The sequence below is a fragment of the Rhinatrema bivittatum genome, chromosome 1 (genome assembly GCF_901001135.1).
Source record: "Rhinatrema bivittatum chromosome 1, aRhiBiv1.1, whole genome shotgun sequence".
Lineage (NCBI taxonomy): Eukaryota > Metazoa > Chordata > Amphibia > Gymnophiona > Rhinatrematidae > Rhinatrema > Rhinatrema bivittatum.
The window spans coordinates 595,051,893-595,078,043 of record NC_042615.1 but is presented as its reverse complement, the minus strand read 5'-3'; the positions used below and the strand labels follow the sequence as shown (position 1 = coordinate 595,078,043).

At 44.8% G+C, this 26,151-nt stretch overlaps 1 protein-coding gene across 4 annotated transcripts in view; it reads left to right on the top strand.

The window, feature by feature from the left end:
* GRAMD2B (GRAM domain containing 2B) overlaps window positions 1-26,151 on the top strand; it is a 185,041-nt gene that overhangs the window by 148,451 nt on the left and 10,439 nt on the right. For 3 of the 4 annotated variants that reach the window (XM_029619444.1, XM_029619473.1, XM_029619463.1), the window contains 4 exons: window positions 3,362-3,473; window positions 5,261-5,377; window positions 5,455-5,560; window positions 24,770-24,874. In XM_029619444.1, the coding sequence (XP_029475304.1) occupies window positions 3,362-3,473; window positions 5,261-5,377; window positions 5,455-5,560; window positions 24,770-24,874 (440 nt within the window). The remainder of the gene's footprint in view (window positions 1-3,361; window positions 3,474-5,260; window positions 5,378-5,454; window positions 5,561-24,769; window positions 24,875-26,151) is intronic. The other variant, XM_029619453.1, reaches the window with a different exon arrangement.

Below are 26,151 nucleotides of genomic sequence, written 5' to 3'. Positions count from 1 at the left end.
ACTGGGGAAGAGCCCCGCATGCTCAAGCAAGGAGTCTTCTGCTATTCATATAAGCAAGGCCCCTGGTATTCTGCAATGGCTCAGGAAGGGCCATAAAATTTCCCCCCTTCCTTGAATGTGCAGTCGTGTGTCGTGTCCCCCATTTCCCCCCCCCCCCCCCCCCCCCACACACACACACACACAATCACCACGGAGAAACCGGGGATCTGGATCCAGTGTTGTCTGCCGGGTAGGGATGATGCAAAACCACCTTCTGCTCTGCCTCCCTCCTCCCTCTGCGAGCATGCCTGTGTGCGTGAGGAGCTGGAGAGCGGCAGTGCATCAAGCCGGGTTGTCATCCTTTGCTGGCTGGGCCTAATTGCTGCTTTCAGTGATGTACGGCCCTGTGGTTGAAAGCAGAAGTCGGACCCAGCCAGTGAAGGAGGAGGATCGCCCATTGCACTGCCTATATTCTTCTTACAGTGAACGGTGCTGGGGTAGGAGGGGGGTGGGGGAGACAAGTTAATAGGCTGTGGGGAATGGAAAGGGAGGCAGAAGAAGAGAATCCATTACAGAGGTGAGAGGGAAGGCGGGAGTTATTACAGGGGCTGGAAGGGGAGGGGTTAGATATGATGGATGTGGGAATAAGGGAAATAGATGGGGGCAATATTGAGTGAAACAGGGAAAGGCTGGGGGATAAGGGGGAAAAAAGATGGTGTGAAAGAAGCTTGGAAAGGGTGGATGGATGTGTGAACCGGTAGGATGGAAACAATAAAAGAACTGGGGGTGAAGAGAGAAAGTGGAGCTTAGGATGTGAGGGGAGACAGGGCTGGGGAGAGACCACTCCCTTTCCTCTCTCCAGATCTCCCTCCCCTTCAAAATCTCAGGACGTCTCTTCATCCCTCAACCCCAGTCCTTTCCTCCTCCTCCTTCTCCATCTCTTGTAGGGAATCTACATATTTAAGTTTAATAGTTTAAATTATAAACTTACTAGCCATTAAGCCCGTAACAACGGGCTACATTAAAAAAAAAATGTTTCGGTCCATTTCTTTCCCCCTCATCCTCCCTTCCACTTCTCCTTCCCACCTCTATTCTCCCTCCCACTCCTTCTCACCTCACTCTCTCCTCCTCTCCCAGCTCATTCACAACCCCTTCGGATGGCGCGTGAGCCGCCGCCGCTACAGGTCCGCCCAGCGCCATTTTTGTCAACAGGCAAACTCTGGCCGACGTGCCCGTGCATGCACGGTAGAGCTGCTCTCTACTGCACATTTGCGGGCCGTCGGTCAGAGCCCATTTATAAGGTAGATTGTATAGTTTATCTGAGTACTTCAGGTATAGAAACTCCTCCTGTCTCTTAGTTGATGGGTTTTATCACAATAAATGTAATGGTTGTTAGATATTAAAGATTACATATTCTGCAATTGTCTGCTACAAACAAAATTACTTTATTAAATGCAGGGCACTGGCAAGACAAATTAACTTCACTTGTACTTCACCAAATTTGTCTGACCCCGCTTGTAGGAGACTAGAGCCCAAACCCTAGAAATGCAGACAGTCTCTGGCAGCTTCTTTAGTTTCATTGTCTCCCGTCTCACAGTGTTGAGGAATTTATGGTAGCCGGCCTGAATTGAGCTGATCCGTCTTGTGAGGAAAAAAGAGACAGATAGCACTCAAGGCTGCAATTCCTGTGGTGATTTCTGGCATCAGCGAGTCTGTCATGTGGCTCCCAATTCTTTTGTTCTTACCTTTGTTAAAGGCCTCCGTTTGCACTTCTTAGTTCATTAATACAAATTAATCGGATATGAGATCAGCTGCATGATTGGTCCAGTCCACATTGGTGGGTTGTTTTTTTTTTTGGGGGGGGTTTGTTTTTTTTCCTTCAAGCTGTTGGGTCAGCTCACAGGCAAGTGAACATAAACCACAAGGATGTAAGAGACATCTCATCTACATTTATTGGCTTTGATGGGCCGTTTGTGAATGCCATAAAGATGACACTTGGGCGCCAGACCAGCTTGGTATGCAGCAAAAGTCTTTCCTTTGTTCAGCGAGTTGTCCAAATATCCCAGACTCCTTTGTAGCCTGACTCCATCTTCTCAGCATACAGAAATCTGTTGGAATTGTTTTTGGGCCTTGCTCCTACACTTTCCTTATCCTCCCTGCTTCCCCCATACTCTTATACTTCCATTCCTTATCCTTCTACCCCCCCTTGCCTGAGACTCTTCTTCATTTTTCTCTTATTTAGATCCCCATGTGCCCAATTTCCAGATCCCTTTTCCTCGAATAGAGCCAGGCAAATTAACTTGATGCAACATGACCATTTTTATAAAGGTTTTTTGTTTTTGTTTTTAAATAAATTTTAATAGGAAAACTTTGCCACACAAATTTGCTGCAGGATCTTGAAAAATGTACCCTCGGGAAATGGGGAGGCACTGCTCATAGGTAAAGGAAACCTTGCTGATGGCCACTCTCCACCCCATCATGCTCAGGAGATTTGACTAATCCAACCACCATTCTCTTGCACAAGACACTATGGGCTAAGGCAGAGGTGCTCAAACCGGTCCTACGGCCCCCCCCCCCCCCCCCACACCACCACCAGTCGGGTTTTCAGGTTATCCCTAACAAATATGCATGAGATTATTTGCATGCGCTACCTTCTTTGTATGCAAATATTTGTCATGCATATTCATTAGGGATATCCTGAAAACCCAACTAGCTGGGGGAGCAATAGCCAGCTCTTCCCATAGAATATGACAATAAAGGCAATAATCAGACTTATAATAATAATAATCAGACTTGAACCCTGCCTTTTAACTTTTCGGAAAAAACTTAAAACCTGGCTATTACAAGCCTTCCCGCAATAGGTTTGAACTATGAATAAAAGACATGTAGGAAAGCACTCCTTATAGACCCAGGCATCCCCTAGTTTACCACTTGTTTAAGACCACCTCCTTTTTCTGTAGCCGCTTGCTACCTCAATGTCCAAGTTCACTCCACCTTGTTTTTTTGTAACTTTGCCTCTTGTTCAATGTTAAGTTAATGTTCACCCCTTGTTCCATGTAAACCGGTATGATATGATATGATACGCATCATGAATGCCGGTATAGAAAAGCGTGCATTAAATAAATAAATAAGACCCAATCTGTTTGCCTACTTTGCTTCCTTTTGCCTACAGCGTTCCCTTTTCTCTTCTTCGCAAGTAAGGGATCCTCTGTGCTTCTCTCATATTTTAGGAAGCCCTTGTAAACTGGTCAAGAAAAGGAAATCTGGTTAAGACCAAAGCTGGTACTTTTGGAACCAAAGGGGTGCACTTTTACAGCGTTTAACTTGCTCTAGATTTTGAATTCTTTCCTGTTCCGATTTTCCCTTTTTTCTTGGTCTTCAGGATTTTAATGTGGATTTCTCAGAGTTGGATGGAATGGTGAAACATCGAAGACAAGAGATGGAAGAATTTAGCAGCACGAGCTCTCAAACTCCAGAGTCCGAGAATTCCCAAGGTCTGTGTAGATGTGTTACTTTATATTTAGAGATGTGAAGTTTTTGGTTTTTTGGGGGGTTTTTTTAGTATGAAACAGTGTTAGGTTTTGGGAGTATTTATCCTGGTGAATTATTTGCAAAAGAAAATTAACTTTCAGTAGATCAATAATAAAATCATTTTCTCAAACTCATCACTTTTTTACTTTTTAGCAAACCTTTCTAAATTTAGCAAAATTTGCTTAGAGGAGCAAGTGCTGATTATTTTAATTAAATTTGCGAAATAGCTAATTTTCACATAGCATTTATAGTATGCCTCTGAAAGAAAGACGTAATAATATTTGATTACTTCTCCAGAAGTGCATTAAAGGACTTGATTCATCAAGGTCTCTTCCCATATCAGAAACAAGTTACCAGCAGCATGTTTAACCAATGCTGTTGGTATTCCCAGAAGTGAAGCTACATCTTTGTCACAAAAGGGATCTCTCCCAAGACGAGTGCATGCATTACCTCCTTTTAGAATACATAATACATAAGGGGTCCATGTTCAGCTGCTGTGCATCTCAGCTAGTTAGCGGGATAAACGTACCCGGCTATCTTAAAGTAACCAGCTAACTTTAGGACAGCACTACAGCCTGACCGGTGTTAGCCACATAGGTTAAGTGACTAACTCCGAATATCGGTTAGCCCATTAACTAGTGCTGCTAACTCTGCTCCGCCTGGAAATGCCTCCTGCCCACCCTGTAATGCCCCTGACTTATGCGGCTAGAATTTAGCCACATACAGTAATGAATATTGCCAGGTAGCCATTTAGTCAAACACTTTCAGTTCTCTGTCTAAATGGCTTTTGAATATCGACCTCTAAAGGTCTACACATCATATGCAAATTTTCAGGTGAATAGATATAAATGGGTGATTATCTTAACCCTTCTGTAACTTTTTTGGCACAAAAAAGACTGTGCAGGAAATAGCTGATGAGTTGCTCTAAAGAAGTTTATATCCCTCTTGCTGCCACCCAATAGAAAACATAATTATACTTCAAAATATTTTGACAATCATCTTTCCTACTACAACATTCTAGTACCATACAACTGTATTTTAAATTTAGCTCACAAAGATCTTATTATGGGAACGATTGATATATTTAAGTCAGGGGTAGGCAACTCCAATTTTGGAGTGCCATTATCCAGTCTGGTTTCTCAGGATATGCATGATGTATATTTGCATGCACTGCCTTCATTGTATGCAAATTATATTTCATGTATATTCATTGTAGATGCCCTGAAAACCAGAGCTGTTTGTGGCACACTAGGTCTGCGTTGCCTACCCCTCATCAAAAGTTCTATCTGTGTTGAGAAAACTGTATCGAAGGCAAGAGCTTCATGAAAGCATAGCTTTTAGGCCCAGATTCACTAAAAGCCTTTCTCCCAGTCTCGTGTCTGTGCTTTTCTAGGAATCCTTCTAGAAATATCTGTTTTTATCCCTTATTATAATAGACCTAAAACAGCTCTGTGCTCCATGGCAGTCTGCAAGTGGGTGTACAAAATGATTGTTTAAATTTTAGTTGTATTTAATAAGTAATTTCCTTGGAATGTTTGAATTGGTTTAGATTGCCAAAATACTCCTAAAACTTGAAATACATTTAAATTAAAAAATAACATTGATATATTTAGGTTAAAAATCTGTTTTGGTTGCATTACCTGCTTGTTAGGTGTGATATTTCCACTGCAAGCCTTGTGCCTGAATCATAATGCTGACCGATTATTTTATTTTTTTAAGATAAAATGTAGTGCTTGCTCTTCTCTTGTAGAATTCCCTTTGGAGACTCCGAATCTTCTTGAGGCTACCAAACCTGAGGTGTCCATAGCCCAGGCTGATATCTTTCCACGTTCTCATGAAGGGAAGATGAGGAAGAGCTTTAGGAATGGTAACTGCTCTAGTGCATGCAATATATACATAACTGTGTTTCTCCAGAGTCATTGCCGCAGCTTATGACTAAAGTAGGCCTTCTCTGTTCTTCAGATCGGAACAGGCCCTTTGCCATCTTCCATCAAGTGACGTCTTCTCCTTTCCTGTCGATGAACATGCTGCTCATTTTCTATGCAGTTCTGTAAGTATACAACCCACCCCCACCATGACCTTCCAAGCAATGAGGCCACCCCCTGGCTGGCAAAATCAGCCCACCGGCTCATGCACCCGCCTAAAACCGGGAGAATTCCTTAAGGGTAGATAATCAATATGATTCTAACATAGTTTATCTAATTACCCTTTCCTTAACTACCATTCTTCCCAATAACTGTAACAAAGAATAGTATAATGCATAGCAGCAATGCTAAGATCAGCATTACCCTTTCTAACTCGGCCCCAAGGAAGGGTAGGTGGGAATGCAGAAGCAATGAAAAGGGGTGGTGGATCAGGCAAGCAAGCCCCTTAAATACCTCCTATGACATCATCTACATGCGCCGGAGTCCCGTGATGCGTCACCACTCCGCTCTTATGATACTCTTAACCTGCATGGGGTAGGAAAGGAGGGGTTAGAACACGGGCTCGGATGCACCTGCGCTCATTCGTTGTGTAGAACAGACCCGAGGGCTATCGTGCATTTAGAGTGTACCCTCATAATTGTAAAAACAGTTTTTTGGGAGGGGGCAGTAATGGCAAGTAGCTACTTCCTCAAGTATCCACATAGTACAGTGGCTGGTTTCAAGGATGAGGCACTATGGGGCTTCATTTGCAACCCCTTATTGTTTTTACCCATTTTTATTTTTCTTCCATCTAGGCCAGCTATCATGGTGATGCTCCTCTGCCCAAGAGGCATAGACTATGGTCCCCTCTGGAACCTGGTACAGGTGTACCCTTAAGCTAGCCAGCACAGGTCACTGTTGCACATCATCTGTAACGTCCTCTTGTTGTGATCATTGCCTCCCATGTCCCCAGCCCCCTGCTGCCCCAAGGAGCAGAAACCAGGTTCAAGAATCCTACTTGGATCTATTATATGGGCAGTGGGGTTACTGTGTGCTGCTCTGGTCAGCTCTAGTGTAACCTTTTGAGGGTAATTTTAAAAAGGATTTATATACTTAAAACTGGGTTTTAGACATGTAAATACAATGTGTGGAAGTGGGCTTTTGAAAATTGCTACAATATGCCATTGAAATATCAATAGATTTTATACATACGTGCACTTTAAGCTTGTAAATGGGCTTTTGAAAATTGCAATGATAGTATGTTACATTTATGCAACTCTTTTGAAAGTTACCTCCATTATGAATCTTCTAAAAAGCACAAAGCAGATTCTTACCTGTAAACAGCAGCATGAATTAGCCATTGTGTGTGGGTGCCATCTGACAGCACTGAACGGACCCCTCTCTTTAGCTCAGTAAGAGTCTCTTACTGAACAAGCATGGTTACTCCCATGCACATACTGTCTTGTGTGCCCCTCAGTCAGTTTCAGAGAGAGGTAAGCTTTAGCATGGTAGTCTACCCTCCAGGGAGGCAGGTGGAAATTTAGCTAATTAATCCTAGTGTCTACAGTGAATCCTGTTTACAGGTAGGCAAACCTATGTTCTCCATCAACAATCGGGCATGAATGAGCCATTATGCATGGGGAGACCCAAGCTACGTGTTGTACTACAGAGTACTTAACCTGACCCCACCAGTGAAGAGTGGACTGCTAGGTGAGTAGGTTGAACAAAACTGTTTGCCCAAAGCAACTGTCAACTCTTGATGTACTGTGGGATGTAAAGATGTGTACACATGATCAAGGTGCGGCTTTGCAGATGTCTTCAGTGGAGATGTCCCTTATTTGAGCCACTGAGGGAGCCATAGATTATACTTGCTACGCCTTGACTGAATCTGTGATTTGTAGGCCAGCCAGTACATAACCATGCACAGTGCAGTCTGTTAATTTGACAGAGCCCTTTTTGACAACAGCCACTCCTAATTTATTCAGCTCAGAAGACAGCTGAGAAGCTTTTCTGAGGAGGTTGAGTTGTCCTCAGATTGTAAGAGCACTTTTGTCTACTAAGAAGTGGAGAGCTATGTCACCTTCATGAGCATGAGGTCTTGGGGGGAAAAAAGGTGGGAAGAACAATGGCTTGATTTGAAATGCCGAAACTCTCTTCAGAATATACTTAAAGCGAGTATGTAAGACCATCCTGCTTTGGAAAAACTGAAGTTCCTGAACATACCCAGATCAGTCCAGAAAAGTGGGTAGTGTATCCCAATTAGAACTTTGGGCACTGCTACATAATGAGTGGCACCTGCAGTCCCTCAGTATTTCTCTGACTCCAGCAGGTGGTAGGGTGCATCTCCTGCAGTCTTAGTTTTTTTCAGGGTAGTTAGGAAATTTATTTTATTATTCCTTCTCGTTTGCTTCCTGAGGTGTTAGGCACCTTCGTGGGCCATCCCTCAGTGGAAGCTGGGTGTCTGGGGGGGGGGTTAGACACCCCTGACTGTGTTTCGCCCGCTCCGTCCCGGGGTGTACAGGCTGGGGGCTCCTGGTCTTCCTACCCCCGAAGCTGCTCCCTCGACCCCTGTTAGTGCAGGCTTCAGTAGTTTAAAGTTAGCTAAAAAAAAAAAAGTCTCTTCAGTCTGAGGTAAGGAGTCAGCACCGGAGGAGCCTGATGTGCAGCAGGCTGTGGGGACAGCTTTGAGCCGTTGCAGTCTCATTTCCTTCCGCTCCGGGTTGACAGTGAAAGTAGGCAGTGTGTATACTGGGTCCAGGCCGCATTTTCAGCACCCGGGTGGCTGAACAGCGCGGTTCCTCGCGGAGGCCTTGTTTTTTTTTTCTATTTTTTTTTTCCTGCGCTGCCGGCAGTGCTCGAGTGGCTGCAGGTCTCGGGCCTATTTTTTTTCTTCCCTCAGCTGCTCTGACTGTGTGGCTACACGGCCCGGCATGGCGCCGTGAAAATTAGCGATCTCACGGGCAGAATTTGAACTCTGTGTCATTGTGCCCAGACTGCTCCGGTTTGGAAGGCCCGTCGGGAATGGCCCCTCCCCCCCCACGGAGGGGGGGGGTGACTCGCAACACTCTGAGCAAGAAGATTCCCCCCCTCCCACTTTGGTTCCCATGGTAGTAGTTCCAATGTTGGCGACTGGGGAATCGGCCCTGCAGAACCCCCCAGATGGGGAGATAGATGCAGGAGATTTTTTCCCAGAGTTTATCTTGTTGATGCATCAGGCATTTTTGGCACGGAGACAGACTTCCTTAAAGAGACCCGGGCAAGCTGAGGATCCCGCTGAGTCCCCTCTGAAGCAGGGACATCCTGCAGCGCCCGGTGGTCCGCTCTCGTCCTGGGGAGGATGGTCATGGGGATCGCCATGACCCAGGTTTTGGGGCAGGGGCAGCGTCGGTTCAGAGTCTGGGGGTCAGATCTGCGCAGCTACCGGGTGCGGATCCAGACCAGAATCCTGATCCAGTGGACATGGATACGGATGATCCTGATGGGGATGACCTCCCTCCAGTGGAGGGTGATGATCCTACAGTTGTCCGCCTGTTTAAGCGAGATGAGCTTCGTCTGCTTATTCCCCAGGTACTGGATGTCCTCTGTCTTAAGGTTATTCAAGAGGATTCTGATAATGAAGGGGTTAATCCGGTTCTGAATGGTATTCAGGGACCATCAACAGCTTTTCCACTGCCTAAGAAAGTCTGAAAGCTGGTGACCCATGAGTGGGATACTCCAGATGCGGGCTTAAAGATGGGTAGAGCGATGGGAAAGCTCTACCCACTGTTGTCAGAGGTGCTGGACCTGCTGAAGATTCCGAAAGTGGACGCAGCCATCTCAGCGGTCACAAAGAAGACCACGATAACAGTGACAGGATCTGCCGCCTTAAAGGACATGCAGGACCGAAAGCTGGAGATCCAGTTGAAGCAGGTTTTTGAAGTGGCCGCTTTAGCCTTTGAGTGGCAGTCTGCGCTAGTCTTAAGCAACAAGCGTGCCTGTGCTGGGTCCAAGAGGCGAGTACTAATGCGGCAGACGTTGGAGCGTTGCAGCTGGCCCATTTGGAAACCAGAATTGCGTATGGAGCAGATGCGCTATACGACCTCCTTCGGACCTCTGCTCGGTCCATGGTGTCCGTGGTGGCAGCTCGTCGCCTTCTCTCGTTACGGAATTGCGCAGCGGACCTCTCCTCAAAATCCCAACTTTGTAACCTTCCCTTCAAGGGCAAGCTTCTCTTTGGGGAGGAGTTGGATCAGTTGGTCAAGCTCCTCGGGGAGTCCAAGGGCCATAGGTTGCCAGAGGATAGAAGAGCGACCAGGCTGCAGCTTTGATTCTTGCCTTTGCACAGCCTGCCAGCGAATTTCCTTCTCACCTGATCCTGCCTGCCTAGCGTGACCCGGACGTCGGGGGAGGAGCTGACTAGGACGCCTACAAGAACAGCGTCCTATCGGCGCATCGTAGCCGCCGGAGCACTGCCAAAGCCGAGCACGCCTAAGGGGTGCACGGCTTTGCTCGGCTTCACTTGGCGTGCTTGGCTCTGGCAGGAAATTTTTGGTTAATCGATTCTGCAGCCACGAGTTTATGGTATGGAACTGACTTCATATTTGGACTAAGGCAAAGGATCCTAGGTGAGATTTCTTTTTTCTTTTCTTCAGTCTTCCTTATTTTGGGTAAATAAAATCTACTCTGGCTGAGCCTCCTCTTTGTAATGCCGCATACAAAGAGGAAGGCAAAGCTAAGGGATTTATCCTCTACACCTGTAATTGGTAATCAACCCAAAATAGAGGATTGCTTTGTGAAAACTCCCATAGAAATCCCAGGGGGGGTGGTCGCTGAGGGATATGACCAGGAGCAGGGGATTTCCCTCCAGACCCAAGAAACATCTCTGACCCCGGGAGCACCAGTAACACCGGAGCCACCAAGCGGGATCAGAGTAAGGATTGATTCCTTGGAGGATCCAAGACTCAACCTAAACTATACTCCACTGCGAGACCAGAGAGTAGTAGGTACTTTAACCTGCTCCTCGGAGAGTCCAGTAATGGACTCTAGGGATCAAAATGGTAGTTTTTTACAACAGCCTGTACCCGCCCAGGCCCCATTAGAGGGAGGAGATGGAGTCATTCAAGGAGGATCAGTGTCTGGAATAACCGTGATCACCCAGAGGAATTTTACCCTTGAAGAAATAGGGACTTTACTATTATCAATGCAAAAATCTATTAATAGTGTGGCAAAAACATTGCAGGAAGTTTTGAACAAGCATGTAACCCATCAGATGAAGATAGATAAAATAGAAGGTTCTGTACACTCTGTAGAAACTAAAGTGAAGGAAATAGATAAAATACAAGGAAACTTAATTAAGTCTGAGAAAATACATACTGACAAATTGGAAATTATAGAAAATCAAATGAGGGAGAAAAATTTAAGGTTGCTTAATTTTCCCAAAACTCATTTAATGTCTGCAACAGATTTATTTAAAAGTTATCTTGTTAATGTGTTAAAATATACAAATGAAGCAATACCTGCAATTGCAAGGATCTATTATATACCTCAAAAACAGGCACTAGATGATCTAAAACAGGACAATCAAGTAGATCTGGGTTTATCCGATCTATTGGAAAAGTCTTTTGAGATGGATATAAAGACTAGAGCTACTCTCATTGTGCAATTTTCTTTTATTTCTGAAAGAGATTCGTTACTTAGGATATATTTCAGAAACCAGAAAGCCAAATTTTATGGTCTGTATATAAGGATGTTTCCTGATATATCACGAGAGTCACAAACTAGGAGGAAAGAATTTTTAACAATGAGAGAGCAAGCTCAACAAAAAGGGATTAAATTTATTTTAAGATTTCCATGTTCCTGTATTATATATCAAGGGAAAAAATGTATCTTTAATCAACCTATCCAGTTAAGATCGTACCTGAATGCCCAACCCTAAAAACTCTGAGCTGGGAATTAGTATATACTATGGTGAGATTGATAAATCTTTATTGTAAGTTTCCTAGAATAACTGCTTCTGAAGTTAAGTAAGCCATATCATATTCTCTTTTTCTTATGACCATGTATATTTTAGATAAAAATTCACAGATATAGATCTAAATTTTGAAGGAAGTATTATGTTACTTTTTGTTTATTACTCTGACTGTGAAATGTATCTTAATATTGAAAAATTCAATAAATAATTAAAAAAAAAAAAAAAAAAAAGAAGAGCGACCAAAGTTTTTCCCCCTCTGGCTCGTTTTCGGGACTCGCACCATTTTTGATCTGGCAGATATTCCACTCTGGCAGGTCCTAAGTCGACACCGGGTCGACAACAGTCCTTTCGCTGTGGCCGCCGCTTCGGGAGGGACTCTGGACTCCTCGGGGCGGGTAGCAGTAAACCCGCCCAATGAAGCAACGAGCACCCATTCAGTCATAGAAGCTGTCGGAGGCAGATTATCCGGCTTTTACGCAGAATGGGCAAGAATAAACTCAGATCGCTGGGTCTTGGAGGTGATCAGGTTACGCCCTGGAGTTTGCGCGTCCAGTCAGGGAAGTGTTCGTGGAGTCCCGTGTGCTCTCTCGCGCCAAACGCGAGGTGGTACAGGATACCCTGCAGAGGCTGCTCAACCTCAGAGCCATTGTCCCGGTGCCGGAAGCGCAGCTGGGACGGGGACGGTACTCATACTTCTTGGTCCAAAAAAAGAGGGCACTTTTTGTCTCATCCTCGATCTGCAGAAACTCAACCGTTGTCTCAGGGTCCCTCGTTTTCGTATGGAAACCCTACGGACTATGATGGCGGGTTCGAAAGGGAGAGTTTCTAGCGTCCCTTGATCTCACGGAGGCGTATCTTCATATTCCGATCCAGATGAATCATCAGCAGTTCCTGCGCTTCAAGGTCTTGGGTCAGCACTTCCAGTTTCGAGCCCTTCCATTTGGCCTCGCCACAGCTCCTCTGACTTTCACCAAGGTTATGGTGGTGGTAGCAGCTTTCCTTTGCAAGGAGGGTATTCTGGCCCATCCTTACCTGGACGACTGGTTGATTCGCGCCAAGTCTCGGCCGGATTGCGTACAGTCCGTCCACACGGTGATGGTCACCTTACAGTCACTCGGGTGGGTCATCAATGTGCAGAAAAGTCATTTGGAACCCACCCAGAAGCTGATTTACTTGGGAGCGCGATTTGATACATTACAAGGCAAGGTGTTTCTGGTGGAGGATTGTCTGCGGAAACTGCAAGAACAGATTCACGCTCTCCTGTGGAGCGAGCATCCCACAGTGTGGCATCATCTGCAAGTCCTGGGCTCCATGGCTTCCACCTTGGATTTGGTGCCCTGGGTGTTCGCTCACTTGCAACCGTTACAACATGCGCTGGAGTCCGGTGTCTGAACAGTTCCATCTCCCAATGCCGCTACTTCCTGAGTCCAGACTCAGTCTGTCATGGTGGCTGTCATGCAACAATCTGGAATGGGGAGTGGACTTGGATCCTCCGGATTGGATAATAATCTCCACAATGCCAGTCTGTCCGGCTGGGGAGCAGAGTGTGCAGACAGAACCGCCCAAGGGCTCTGGTCTCCGACGGAGGGGTCCTGGTCCATCAATCGGCTCGAGACGAGAGCCATACGGCTGGCCTTACAGGCGTTTCTCTCCTGGATACGGAACAGCATGGTTTGCGTGCTCTCCGACAATGCAACAACGGTAGATTACATCAACCGCCAAGGGGGCACAAGAAGTCCTGCAGTTGCGCTCAAGGCGCGCCTCCTGTTCGCCTGGGTGGAGCGCCATCTCCAGGGAATTGCAGCTTCTCATGTCACGGGAGTGGAGAACGTGCAGGCTGATTTTTTTTTTTTTTTTTTCTCAGCAGACAACAACTCGATCCCAGGGAATGGGAACTGTCTCGCGATGCATGGAACCTTATTTGTGCCCGTGGGGTGTGCTGCAGTTGGATCTGATGGCAACCAGGGCGAACGCAAAGACGGACCGATTTTTCAGCCATCGGTGAGAGCAGGGCTCGGTGGGTCTCGATGTGCTGGTGTGTTCTTGGCCCACAGGAATTCTTCTGTATGCCTTTCCTCCGTGGCCCCTCATCGGTCGACTTCTTCTTCGCATCGAACTCCATCCCAGCAAGGTGGTTCTGGTGGCGCCGGAGTGGCCGCGTCACCCGTGGTTTGCGGATCTGATTCGCCTGGCCCTAGAGGGTCTGTTGCAACTCGCTCATCTACCACATCTTCTCCATCAGGGGCCCATATTTTCGGATCGGGAGGATCACTTCTCTCTCGCGGCCTGGCTTTTGAGAAGCGACGTTTATGCTTGAAGGGTTATTCTGAGTAGGTTATTTCCATGCTCCTACGGACTCTCCGTCCAGCCATGTCTATGGCTTATGTTAGCGTTTGGAAGCTGTTTGAGGCATGGTGTCTCCAACGCTCCTGCAATCCGTTGATGGTGGATGTCATCCGGGTGCTTGAATTCTTGCAGCAAGGACTCGCTAGGGAGTTAGCGTTTAATTCCCTTCAGGTTCAGGTGGCAGCGTTGGGCGCCTTGCGGGGTCGGTTGAATGGTGTTAGCTGTAGATCCGGATATTGCTCGCTTTCTCAAAGGAGTTAAACATCTGTGTCCGCCTGTCCGACCTTTGTCCCGATTGGAGTTTGAATCTAGTTCTCCGGGCGCTGTGCGAAGCCCCCTTTGAGCCTCTACGCAGGGCTTCGTTGAAAGATCTGACTTTAAAAACAGTGTGTTTTGTGTCTATTTGCTCGGCCCGCCGGATTTCGGAATTGCAGTCATTGTCGTGCCGCAATCCCTTTCTTCGGATTTGTGACGATAGAATTTCCCTGTGCACGGTTCCCTCATTCCTTCCCAAAGTGGTTTCGGCCTTCCATGTCAATCAGGCGGTGGATCTTCCCGGTTTTACGCACTGGGCTCGGGATTCCTCTCAGGACAGGGACCTTCATCTATTGGATGTCCGGCGTATTTTGCTGCGCTACCTGAAGGTTACTAATAATTTCTGATGTTCGGATCACTTGTTTCTCCTGTTTGGGGGACACAAACAGGGTGACAAGGCATCTAAGGCGACCATTTCTCGTTGGATTAAGAAAGCTATCGGCTCCGCCTACAGTTCCCGAGGGCGTCAAGTGCCGTTGGGTCTCAGAGCACACTCAACCAGGGCACAAGCGACCTCTTGGGCGGAGTGTCAACTCCTGTCACCTCAGGAGATTTGTAGGGCGGCAGTGTGGTCTTCTTTACACGCTTTCACTAAACATTATCGCTTGGACGTTAAAGCTGATGATGAATCGTCCTTTGAGAGTATTGCGTGCAGGTCTTTCGGGTTCCCGCCCAGTGTAGGGTGGCTTGAGTATATCCCACTTTTCTGGACTGATCTGGGTATGTTCAGGAAATGAAAATTGGTTCTTACCTGCAATTTTCGTTCCTGTAATACCACAGATCAGTCCAGAGGCCCACCCCTTTCTTCAGATACCGAAAGACTGCATTGCCTTACGATTTGCTGGGAGTTTTTTTGTTTGTTTGTTTTTTTAATTACGGAGCTCTGTGTTGACAGAGTTACTCGATGGAGCAGTTTCTGAGTCTGTTTGTTGAGGCCGCAGATTGTCGTTTTTTTGTTTTGGGTTTCAACCTCGGCCGCTAGTTAGTGTGGGCTTGGGTACAGGCCAATACTGAGGGACTACAGGTGGCACTCTCATTATGTAGCAGTGCCCAAAGTTCTAATTGTTCTCTGACCCCGCCTGCTGGTAGGGATACACAACCCACTTTTCTGGACTAATCTGTGGTATTACAGGAACGAAAATTAGCAGGAAAGAACCAATTTTCATATAGGGCAAACAAGACATTAGAGCTTGCAGCTGACTGACTTGTTGAGCAGAAATGACAATGACCAGAAATAATACTTTCCAGGTATGAAACTTCAAGGGAACAGAGTCCAGTGATTCAAAGGGGAATTTCATGAGCTGTGTTAAAACATTAAGATCCCAGGGTACTGGATGCTTGAAAACCAGAAGCCTCATGCCAAAGCCTTTCATGAATTTTAGACACCAATGAATGAATGGAAATTGGAGCTCCCTCAACTCTATGATGGTACACCATAATAGCACCAAGATGAACATTCAGTGAAGACATACAAAGAATTGAGAATGCCAAGGAAAATTAATTTGGAGCAAATCGCTCAACTTGCAAGCAAAATGATCCAAAGTAGCAGCCTGGCAGTAGGCTGACTAACTCCTTTTGAATTCATCTGATCTTCTGGTTTACTATTTCCAAGTGGAGATCAAGATATTCTCCACTTCTTTAGAGAAGGTCAGAGAAGCAACTATGTATTCAACATCCAGGCTGTCTAAAAAAGTAATGAGGGAAGGAGACGTCCCCAATGACATTGGAGATTGCTCAGTCAGTTGAAAGTACGAGAACCATACCTTTTTGACCATGTTTGAGCAATTGGGATTATTCTTGCTCTGTCCTGAATCACTTTCCAAATTGTTCTTGTGATCAGAGAATTAAATGCATATAGAATATCTACATCCCAATTCAAAAGAAGTGTCTGGAGCTAACCTTATCTACTCAGAAGTACAGAACAGATCTGTTCAACTTTGCTATTGTTTCTGAAGTGAACGAGTCTATTTTCGGTTGACCCCAAAGGTTGAAAAGACTCTTAAGCAGCCTGCCAGCATGTGTTAAATTCCTGGAAGGTAAGCTGCCTGCAAGTGACTCCATATCTAAGGGCCCATGAAAAAGTCTCTCAAGGGTTTATAAACATAGGGTGAAGGAGCCTCTTCCCCTTGTGTGTTTGTTTTATATAAACATAGCTACCTGGTTTTCTTTCTGGATCAAGATTTTTTCCATCAAGATGCAAGCAAAAGACTTCCAGCGCATATGAAATGGGGTACAGCTCTAGGAGGATGATCTGTAGCTGTGCCTTCACTGGGAACCATGTTCCCTGAATTTGGGGCATACCAGTGTGAGCTCCCCATCCTCTGTTGGAGGCATTTGTGGATAGGACCATGGATTCTTTGACTCTTATCTGGTGAGACAATGATTGGCACAATTGACCCCACTGAGCACAGAGGCCCCATTGGAGACCTTATGAGGAGCTGTGGTATTGGAACAACATGCACTACTGCTGCTGCCTTGTGGACTTAACCTTTAGGAATCATGGTCTGGTCTTGTTGAAGAAGCATTTTTCATTAGGCCCCTTAGAACCACTGACCCCCCTCAGCTGGGAGAAGGGCTTGTTCCTGGATTGAATCTGTCCAAGCACCAATGAATTGTATTCTCTGGACAGGGTTGAGGTTTAATTTGGGTAAAGGATTCAAAAGTCCAAAGATTAGAGAAGGTAGATGGGTGGTCTTCAGTGAATCCAAGATTTTCTCCCAAGATGATCCAGTTGTCAGCCAAACATCCAGATATGAAAAGAAACAGATTTGCATTCTGCTTAGATGCACAGCTACCACTGCCAGGCATGTGGAGAAAATGTGGTGCCGCAGGGAGGCAATGGAAGAACTTTATATTGGTAATGTGGCCTCCTACACCACAACCTGAGATATTACCAACTGGAGGGATGAATCTGGATATAGACATTGGCTGTATGCATTAGACCTCAAGGATGCCTATCTCCTGGCTGGATGAAAGGAAGAATCATGTGAAGGCAGTTCATCTTGAACATCTCTCTAAGACTCCATATCTAAGGGCCCATGACAAAGTCTCAAGGGTTTATCAACATAGGGTGAAGGAGCCTCTTCCTCTTGTTTGTTTTATATAAACATAGCTACCTGGTTTTCTTTCTGGATCAAGATATGGAGTCTTAGATGAGCCTGTTCAGTCTTTGCAGATCCAAGATAGCTCTCAAATCCCTGATTTTCTTGAGAACGAGAAAATAACAGGAATAATCCACTTAGCACAATGGTCCACTATAAGTAGAAGTGAATAATTTTTAAATAAAACCCTGGTCTTGATCCTCTGGAGGCACTGATTCTGTTGCTCTCTGTAGGAGACATGGTTCTACCTCCAAATGCAGATAAGTTGACTTGAGACAGGTCTGAACTGAAAATTGGATTCTGAGGGGTCGAAGATAACCAAAAGAAATGCAGGTGGTAGCCATACTCTACAGTGCTTAGGACCCAAAGATCCTTGTGATCTTTTTCCTACTCCAAAATGAAAGACTGAAAACTCCGCTCTCCCCCATCAGAGGTGAGAGATGGAGGGAGGTTGGGCTTGATGCAAGTTAAAAACTAGGGCCTGCTTTGACCTTTGGCTGTTGGTGGGGCTCTAGGTCGGCACTATTTTCTTTGACCTCTGATGAGCAACCTTTGCTGTCATGAATGAAAGGTGGACCAAGGCTGCTGGTAGAAAAGGAAAAGTCGCCTCTGAAAACTAATCTGTCAATATGTGAAGAATTGCCATCTGGGAGTGGGAGTTTGATCTCCTCCCATTAAGAGAGTGACTCAGTTCAGTTAGCACCACGGTTTCCTTTGACTTGTCCCCAAACAAGTTGCCACTTGCACATGATAGATCCGCCAATCAGTTGTGTACATTTTTCTCTTAGCCCACTGGTTCTTAGCCGTACAAGCTCCAATGGCAGCTGCAGAGGTCCTAACGGCAATGTTGAAATCTTTGTAAGCTGACTAGACAAGATGTCTTTTAAATTCCTCCCTGTCAGCCACAGCATTAAGAAGAAGGCCTTCTGAAGGTCGAGAGACTCCATCAAGGGGTTCAGCTTTTTAATGGAGTTGTGCAAATATTGCACCATATGAAGATGATGAACTGATATCTTGGAGCTAAGCTTCATACATGGAAAACCACCTTCCGAAGTGGCACATTAGAGATTTCCCTAGTTTCTTGGCTCTTTTTTTTTTTTTTTTTTTTTAAGGGCTGAGAGGAGGAGTATCCTAGTGGTTAGAGACCAGGCTGTAAACCAATTGCTGCTCCTTGTGACCTTGAGCAAGTCACTTTACTCTCCTTGCCTTAGGTGCAAACTTGGATTACTTGCTGTGCCATCATTACAGAATATGCATCTAACAAAAATAAGAGACTGTATGTTCTCCATAGCAGGCCCTATACTAAGGAACTCTCTACCAGAGACTCTGACTCCAGAAACAAAGAAATTCAAAAAGTGACCTAAAAACATGGTTATTTCAAAATGCCTTTAACCTAACTTAAAATTTTTCTAAACTCAGTAATGCCCCTACATGGCAAATTCATTAAGAACCTAACTATTGAACAAAATACCTCATCACTTTCCAACCCCTCCCAAATAAAGCAAACTTATCCTTTATACCACATCCTTATCCCTCTAGTACCTTCAGTTAAAAGTGCTAGCCCATCCCTGCATAACTTTTCACCCCTGATTACATTAGTCAACATGTGTATCTTATATGATCACATCAAGTCAAAGTATGTTTATCTATAATATGAATGTCATATTGTAAGCTGTTGTGATCATCATTTTGAACAAAGGTATATAAAATGGCTAAATAAATTGTAAGCCCCTGGGTTAGAGAAATGCTTACAGTACTTAAATGTAATCTACTTTGAAGTGCCTGAAAAGTAGAAAATAAAATAAATATACTGGTAGCTAGGAGGTAGAATCCTACCATATTCTAGAAGATCCTGAAGCAATATGAATCAGAATATCAGCTGAGTCTACTGGTGGTAACTGTATTAGGTTGAACACCTCCATTCAGGTATCCATTGTCTTAACATTTATCCCCAGGGCCCAGCTTCCATTAGGAAAATTAGGCAGCTGCTTAAAATTCCAAGAGTTTGGAGGTGGCAAAGTCTTGTCAGTGTGAGGTCTAGAGGGGTGCTGTACCAGAACCAATACAGTTAAAGAAGGGAACCCTTTGCTGAAGCCACTGCTGCCAGTGATTAAGGTTGGGGTAAATGATCAAAGGTTCACATAGGATGCTAAAGATGCTTGCTTAGGGCCTTTGCCAGATTGTCCATAAACCTGAAATAGCATGTCTTCCAGGGAAGACAAATGCTGTGGAAATTCAGGAAGGAGATCAGAAGGAATTGCCATAGAGCCCTCCTCTAAGCAGGGGCCAAAGTGACACTGATCTATGAAGCTGAAGATGATGAAGGGGACAAAAGTAGAGACCTCTGCTCTTCTGAAGGCGACTTGGCCAGGAGAGAGGCAATCTTATTGAGGCCATTTCCTCTTCCAGCACAGAGAATCTTGATCCAGATAGACAACCAGGTAGCTATGTTTATATACAAAAAACAAGGGGAAGAGGCTTGTGACTTGGTCATGGGGCCCTCAGATACAGGAGTCACCTGCAGGCAGCCTACCTTCCAAGAATCTACTGGATGTTACATAACCTTTACCTCCCCCCAGCACTCCACTGGATTATCCCATAATATAATTTTTGTACCATTTTAAAGGCCATGCAGTTTGGGATTTAATAGTATCTTACACATTACTTAAATTTATTATTTATGGCCGGAAAGTACAATAGCAAAAAAACAGCGTCAGATTGACCATATTATGTGTGTTGCATTTTGTGAGGCATGTGATGCTGGAGCAACCTTTATTATGAAAAAATATTGCCAAAAAATTAGGTCGAAGCAAAAGCTGGGTTCAGAGGACATCAGGAAAGACTGCCAATGAGTATTTTATGGAATTTGGTGATGGTCACCTACTAAAATTGTCTCAAGAAGACAAAAAATCATTTAAAATTCCAGCAACAAGCATAAAAAAAGCTGCTACCCTGCTTGTTTTTAAGTGGTTTTGCATACCAACTATTAATTATGTTTATTAAAATGGTATATTTCATGATTCTATTGTATTTCTGGTCACTGCTGCAATGGGAGAGGCAAAGGTTTTGCAACACCCAGTAGAACATGCTGGTAGGCTGCCCTAGCTCCCCATCTTTCGGAGATGGCTTAGCTGATTGTTGGGGGTTGAATCCCATTGTTGTAAGTTCCCGTGGAAGATTATTATCAATAGGTGTGGGAACTGGCAGTGACCCTTCCTTGGGGAAAGATCTCACTATTTTAGAAAAGTGGCTGTGGGACACCCCTGATGTCCTCCAGGGTCAAGATAGTGAAGACATTCCTAATCAGTTCAGCAAGTTGATCCTTTGGGTGACTTTGTCCTTTGAAATGGAGTTGGGAAGAACCATCTTATTCAGCAATCTGGGGATGAATCCATTTGGATGTTGGAAGAAGGGCTGACAGATCCAGCAAGTGGGAAGACTCCAGGTAGCTGCTTGGAGCTGAGGACTCTGCTGGCAATACCGCTGGCATCTCCATCATTGATACTATGAGAATTATATCCATGTTATCAGCACAGTGGTTTCCAGCCTCTGTACTGAAGGAATGTCAGCAGTCCTCCAGTCCACACTGACCTTGCAAACAAACACAAACTCCGCACCGATGCCAGTGGATGGCACTTCATGCTATAGTAACTGGACACACTGAAGGCCAAGCCAAGTATGTTCCTCCCCAAATAAGGCATAAAGGGAAAGTCCTCATGCTGCTGGAGCCATTGGATGTGTGCTCTGCACTGATGGCACTGCTGAGTGAATACTCCACGCTGGCGCATCTGTTCAAGACTTAGGATCAGGAAAAAATAGATGATCCAGCACCAGATGAGTCTTCTATGCCAAGAAAGAGGACGCAACCTTTGTCAGGGTGGACGTCCTCAGTGCTGGCAGCAATGAGGAGTCGGCTGCCCTTTAGGCTCCAATAGACTGCACCACGGGGGCAAGCCCCATTTCAGCAGCAAACAGAGTGCTTACAATGGAGGCGTGTGCGTCCACACCTTTCTTGACTCCGCATGTGTAACTGATCTGGAAACTGGCACTACAGAGGGAGGAGATCTCGTCTGGGCATGGCAGTGAGGAGATTTTGTTCAACTTCACATGGGACACACCATAAGGCAATCTACTCTGGAAGAGAACCTGCTTCTGCAATCCACCTCATGGAATTCTTCCAAAGCCTTGTGAAGGTCCTGCATCTTCCAGGAATGATATTGCTGAGACATTTGACTACAGTTTAACAATTGGCCATGTCATGGCCGGGACCCTGGCAATTATAACAGAACTCATAGGCGTCTGTGATGGATATCTGGCATCTGTAGGATGCAGATCTTTAAAGTCTGGCTTTTTTTCTCCAGACATGGATCCTTTTAAGTGTTAATACATTTTAAAAATAAAATGCTGTTGGGGGCTGCCGAGACAGTGACTATTAGAGAAACTTATCTACAGCAAGATAGAAGATATTGAAAAACAATCAAGCATGCATGGGGCAGCGTCCTTGCAGTAGAACAACAAAACTGAGGGCCTTACAAGCAGCACGTGCATAATCAGGAATACTTTTACTGAGCTACAGAGGAGGTGTCTATTTGGCACATTCTGATGACGTTGCCCACGTGTAATGGCTAATTCATGCCTGCTTGTCACAGAGAAACAAAACAATCTAAAAATGATAAATGGACCCCAAAATCAAGCAAATTGTGTAGCTAGTCCCCATTTGTGCTGTTTACTTCACCCAGGGCTGCTACAGATTCTAGAGTTCAAATCCGGTGGAGAGGGGACCTTTACCTTCCTGAGCTCCTGGCACAGTCACTAGCTCTTTCGTATACAAATTCACAATGCAGATGGATGATGCCCACCAAGTGTGTGAGGGTCAAAATAGGAGCAAGGAAGCGAAAATTAGCAAAAGGGTTAAGGAGTAATCTATCCACTGTCCATACAGAAAAGAAGGGTACTAGAAAAATAACCAGAGAGTCCTGGGTGGTGGTCAAAATAAAAAGTTTAATTTAGCTTGAAAATAAGTATCCAGGCCAGAATTGAAAATAGATTAAGATTAGCATAAAAAATATTAATGTGATGAAAATCATAGTTTCTTGTCCATTACAGATCTCCTTTCTCCTGCACCACCATCCACGTTGAGAAATCTCTCCCCTTGAAGGGTAGGGTAACTGGAGTGAAGTTCCAGCATGCACTGGCCAGAAGTTGGGGGGAAAAAGATCCCCAAGCTCAAAATCTTAACCAAATCTAACTGGTCCAAAAAAAAACCTCTCCCAAACTGTAAACCAACTCTCAAAACGTCTAGGTCTATTGAGTTCTGTAATCAAGAGTCCCAACTTCTTCTTCTCATTCTTGCTTTCTCTGGTCACTTAGGCAAAAAGTCTGATTGCAGACTTTCAGGATCCTGGGGGAATTTCTTTTGCTCCAGACTGAATCAATGTTATTCCAAAAATCTCTCTCCTCTTTATTCCAAAAATCCCAACTGTTCTTCATCCCTGGGGGACTTGATTAAAAGATCCAACAGCCAAGATCCTCCTACTACACCAGCTCTCCAACCCACTGAAGACTAAGTATGCTCATGGGGATTTTTATATTCTATACAAGCCGCCTTCCTAAAAGGTGGGCTTATGGCAAGGGGAGGAATCCCAAATATCAAACTCCCTCCCATTACTGGAAACAATACTTGGGAGCAAATTAATTGTGCGTCTTCACTCAACGCACAGTTAAGCTCTGGAATTTACCAGAGGATGTGGTTAGTGCAGTTAGTGTAGCTGGATTTAAAAAAGGTTTGGATAAGTTCTTGGAGGAGAAGTCCATTAACTGCTATTAATCAAGTTGACTTAGAGAATAGCCACTGCTCTTACTGGCATTAGTAGCATGGGATCTACTTAATGTTTGGGTACTTGTGTTGGAGTCATTTTTTGTTACTTTGGCTGAGGATTTAGATAGTGGGTAGGCCATATGGATTCGAGTTTTCAGCCAGACACAGACTAGTTTGAAGGCTGCAGGCCAACCTCTGAGTGAACTCCTATTTACTGTCCTGCACTGTAAAATGTTTACAAACAGGCAAGAGTCTGTTTTAGTTATTCCACTAAGTGTATGATGAGAGAGCAGTTTTTAATTTATAGTAAAGCCTGAGAGAAAGTGAAGGACACACAGCTATACCTAAAATTTGATAAGAAATCAGATGGAGGGAATGCCACTGCTTCCACAAGCATTTATAATGTATGAGGAGAGAGAGTTCTCTGGATGTAATAGTAAAGGGTAGAGATCGGTATGTGTGAAAGAAACATTTATTGGAACTTGCCAGACTCTGGCCAAGTTTCGCTCTTTTCCGAAGAGCTGCCTCAGGGGCTATGCATGTCAGCCGGGTAGAAATTTGGAGTATCTACCATTACTTCTGTGTAATCTGATTTTATTTGTTCTATCCTCCTAAATACCTGGAACTGTGATGTACTGAATAGAGATGTAAATCAGAACCGGAATCAGTTCAGATTCAGATTCACATCGTGAATTATTTTTCGTGCGGCCCGATCGGGGGTTTTTTTTATCGGTTGCGCCCGAGCCGATAAACAAAAAACCCACCCCGACACTTCAACACAGCTCCCTTAGCTTCCCCCCCCCCCCCCAAAAAAAAAATGTTTTAAATTACCTGGTGGTCCAGTGGTGGTCCCGGGAGCGATCTCCCGCTCTTGGGTCGTCGGCTGCCACTAATAAAAATGGCGCCGATGGCCCTTTACCATGTGACAGGGTATCCGTGCCATTGGCCGGCCCCTGTCACATGGTAGGAGCACTGGATGGCCCACGCCATTTTTAAAGATGGTGCCGGCCGTCCATTACTCCTACCATGTGTCAAGGGCTGGCCAATGGCACGGATACCCTGTCACATGGTAAGGGCAAAGGGCCATCGGCGCCATTTTTATTAGTGGCAGCCGACGGCCCGAGAGCGGGAGATCGCTCCCGGGACCACCAGGTAATTTAAAATGTTTTTGGAGGGTGGGGGAAGCTAAAGGAGATGTTTTAAAGGATCGGGGTGGGTTTAGGGATTGTTTTTGTGTGCCGTTTTTCCCGCCCTCCTCCAAAATAATAACCCCACAAACAATTTCGTGGGGTTTTCCTATCTGTTTCGGGGAGCCCCCGATTTCTGACGACTTTGAAAATATCGTACAATATTTTCAATAGTCAGAAATAAGATTCACATCCCTTGTACTGAGTCAGTTTGTGTGTGGCTTTTTGTGTTGGGAATTACTCCTGGGTTCAAGCCCCCAGGTATAATCCCAGTAATTGTATGTGTTTATATGGGATAAGCCCCTCAGGTAGCCCCCAGTTTAGACCTCAGAGATTAGCCCCCTCCCCAGGTCAGAGCCCCTGGGCAGAATACTAGTATGCACGGTCTGAACCTGTAACAACTTGCTAGGTACTTGTAACCTAAATTGGCCACTGTTGGAAACAGGATGCTGGGCTTGATGGATCCTTGGTCTGACCCAGTATGGCATTTTCTTATGTTCTTCTTATGTTAGTGACCTGGCAAAGCCCCATCACATGTGCATGGAAATAAACAAAGGACTAATGTGCTCCAGGAAGAATTCTTGCATGTTTCATAAACTACTAAATATGGTCTCTTATTTTCCTTTTGTGTTTTGCAGTGTCTTCGTATTATTCTTATCTACTTTATACATGAGATCTAAAATCTTGACTCTGGAACAGCAGCTCGCCACCTTGGGCTCCTTTATGGCCTCACACAGGATGGAGTAAGAACTTGTATTTGTGTAAAAAGTATATATTTCAGTATATAAATGATTGTTCCTCATTTGGGTGAATGTACATAGATGTGTTCACATGAAACTTCCCATATGATGTGCAGTCATTTAGAGGACTTATCTGCTTCTAAAATATTATTTTTTCTCTTGTGCTGCTGAACATTTTTAAACCTCTTTATTTACATGAAAAGCTGCTACTTTTCCTTTTAAACTCTTTTGTACTTGGACAAAATACATATACGGGCTTAGCTCATCAAGGACTTCTTTCCAGTTTGGATGGTAAAGATAATGCACATTCATGCACAGACACTTTTTTTTCTCAGATTAAGGAAACTTTTCATTGGCGAACACACTGTCGCGCTTCCTTGCTCTGACACACAAACACCCTCCTACTCAAAGATTTTGAGATTAAAGAAATTTGAGATTCACACACACCTGTCCAGATTTTCAGATTAAGGAAACTGACATTGTCTGTCATACGCGCACACACACACACTTTTCCACCAGGAATTAAGCTGTGTATGTGGATATATAGATATTTATATATTTATGCATTGATATTTTGCTCAGACTGCTTGGCCTTGCCCTTTTACATTATTATACAGGAGAGCAACTCTAAACATTCTCTGTAAGATTCCCTTATTTTAAACTATAGCAAAGATGTATAGGACATTTTGTGTCGTACAGGATTTCTATTATAACAGAGCCATGAAAACATGAAGTGTGATCAGGCTAATATGGGACAGAAGCATGCTGGGCTGCATAGAGACAGGAATAACCAGTAAGAAAAAGGAGGTGGTGATGCCCTTGTACAGTTCCTTGGTGAGACCTTACTTAGAGTACCGTGTTCAGTTCTGGAGTCTTATCTCAAGAGACAAAGACACGATGGAGGCGGTCCAGAGAAGAGCAGCCAAAATGGTGGGGGGTCTGTATGAGACGACCTATGAGGAGAGCCTAAAGGATCTGAATATGTACACCCTGGAAGAGAGGCGGTGCAGGGGAGATATGATACAGACCTTTCAGGTATCTGAAAGGCTTTAATGAATCCCATTCAAAAAACCTTTTTTTCTATTGAAACGAAATCAGTAGAACTAGGGGTCACGAAACGAAACTCCAGGGAAGACTACTCAAAACCAACATCCAGGAAATATTTCTTCATGGAGAGGGTGGTTGATGCCTGGAATGCCCTTCCGGAGGAAGTGGTGAAGACTAAAACAGTAAAAGAATCTAAGGGGCATGGGATAAACACTGTGGATCCCTAAAGGTTA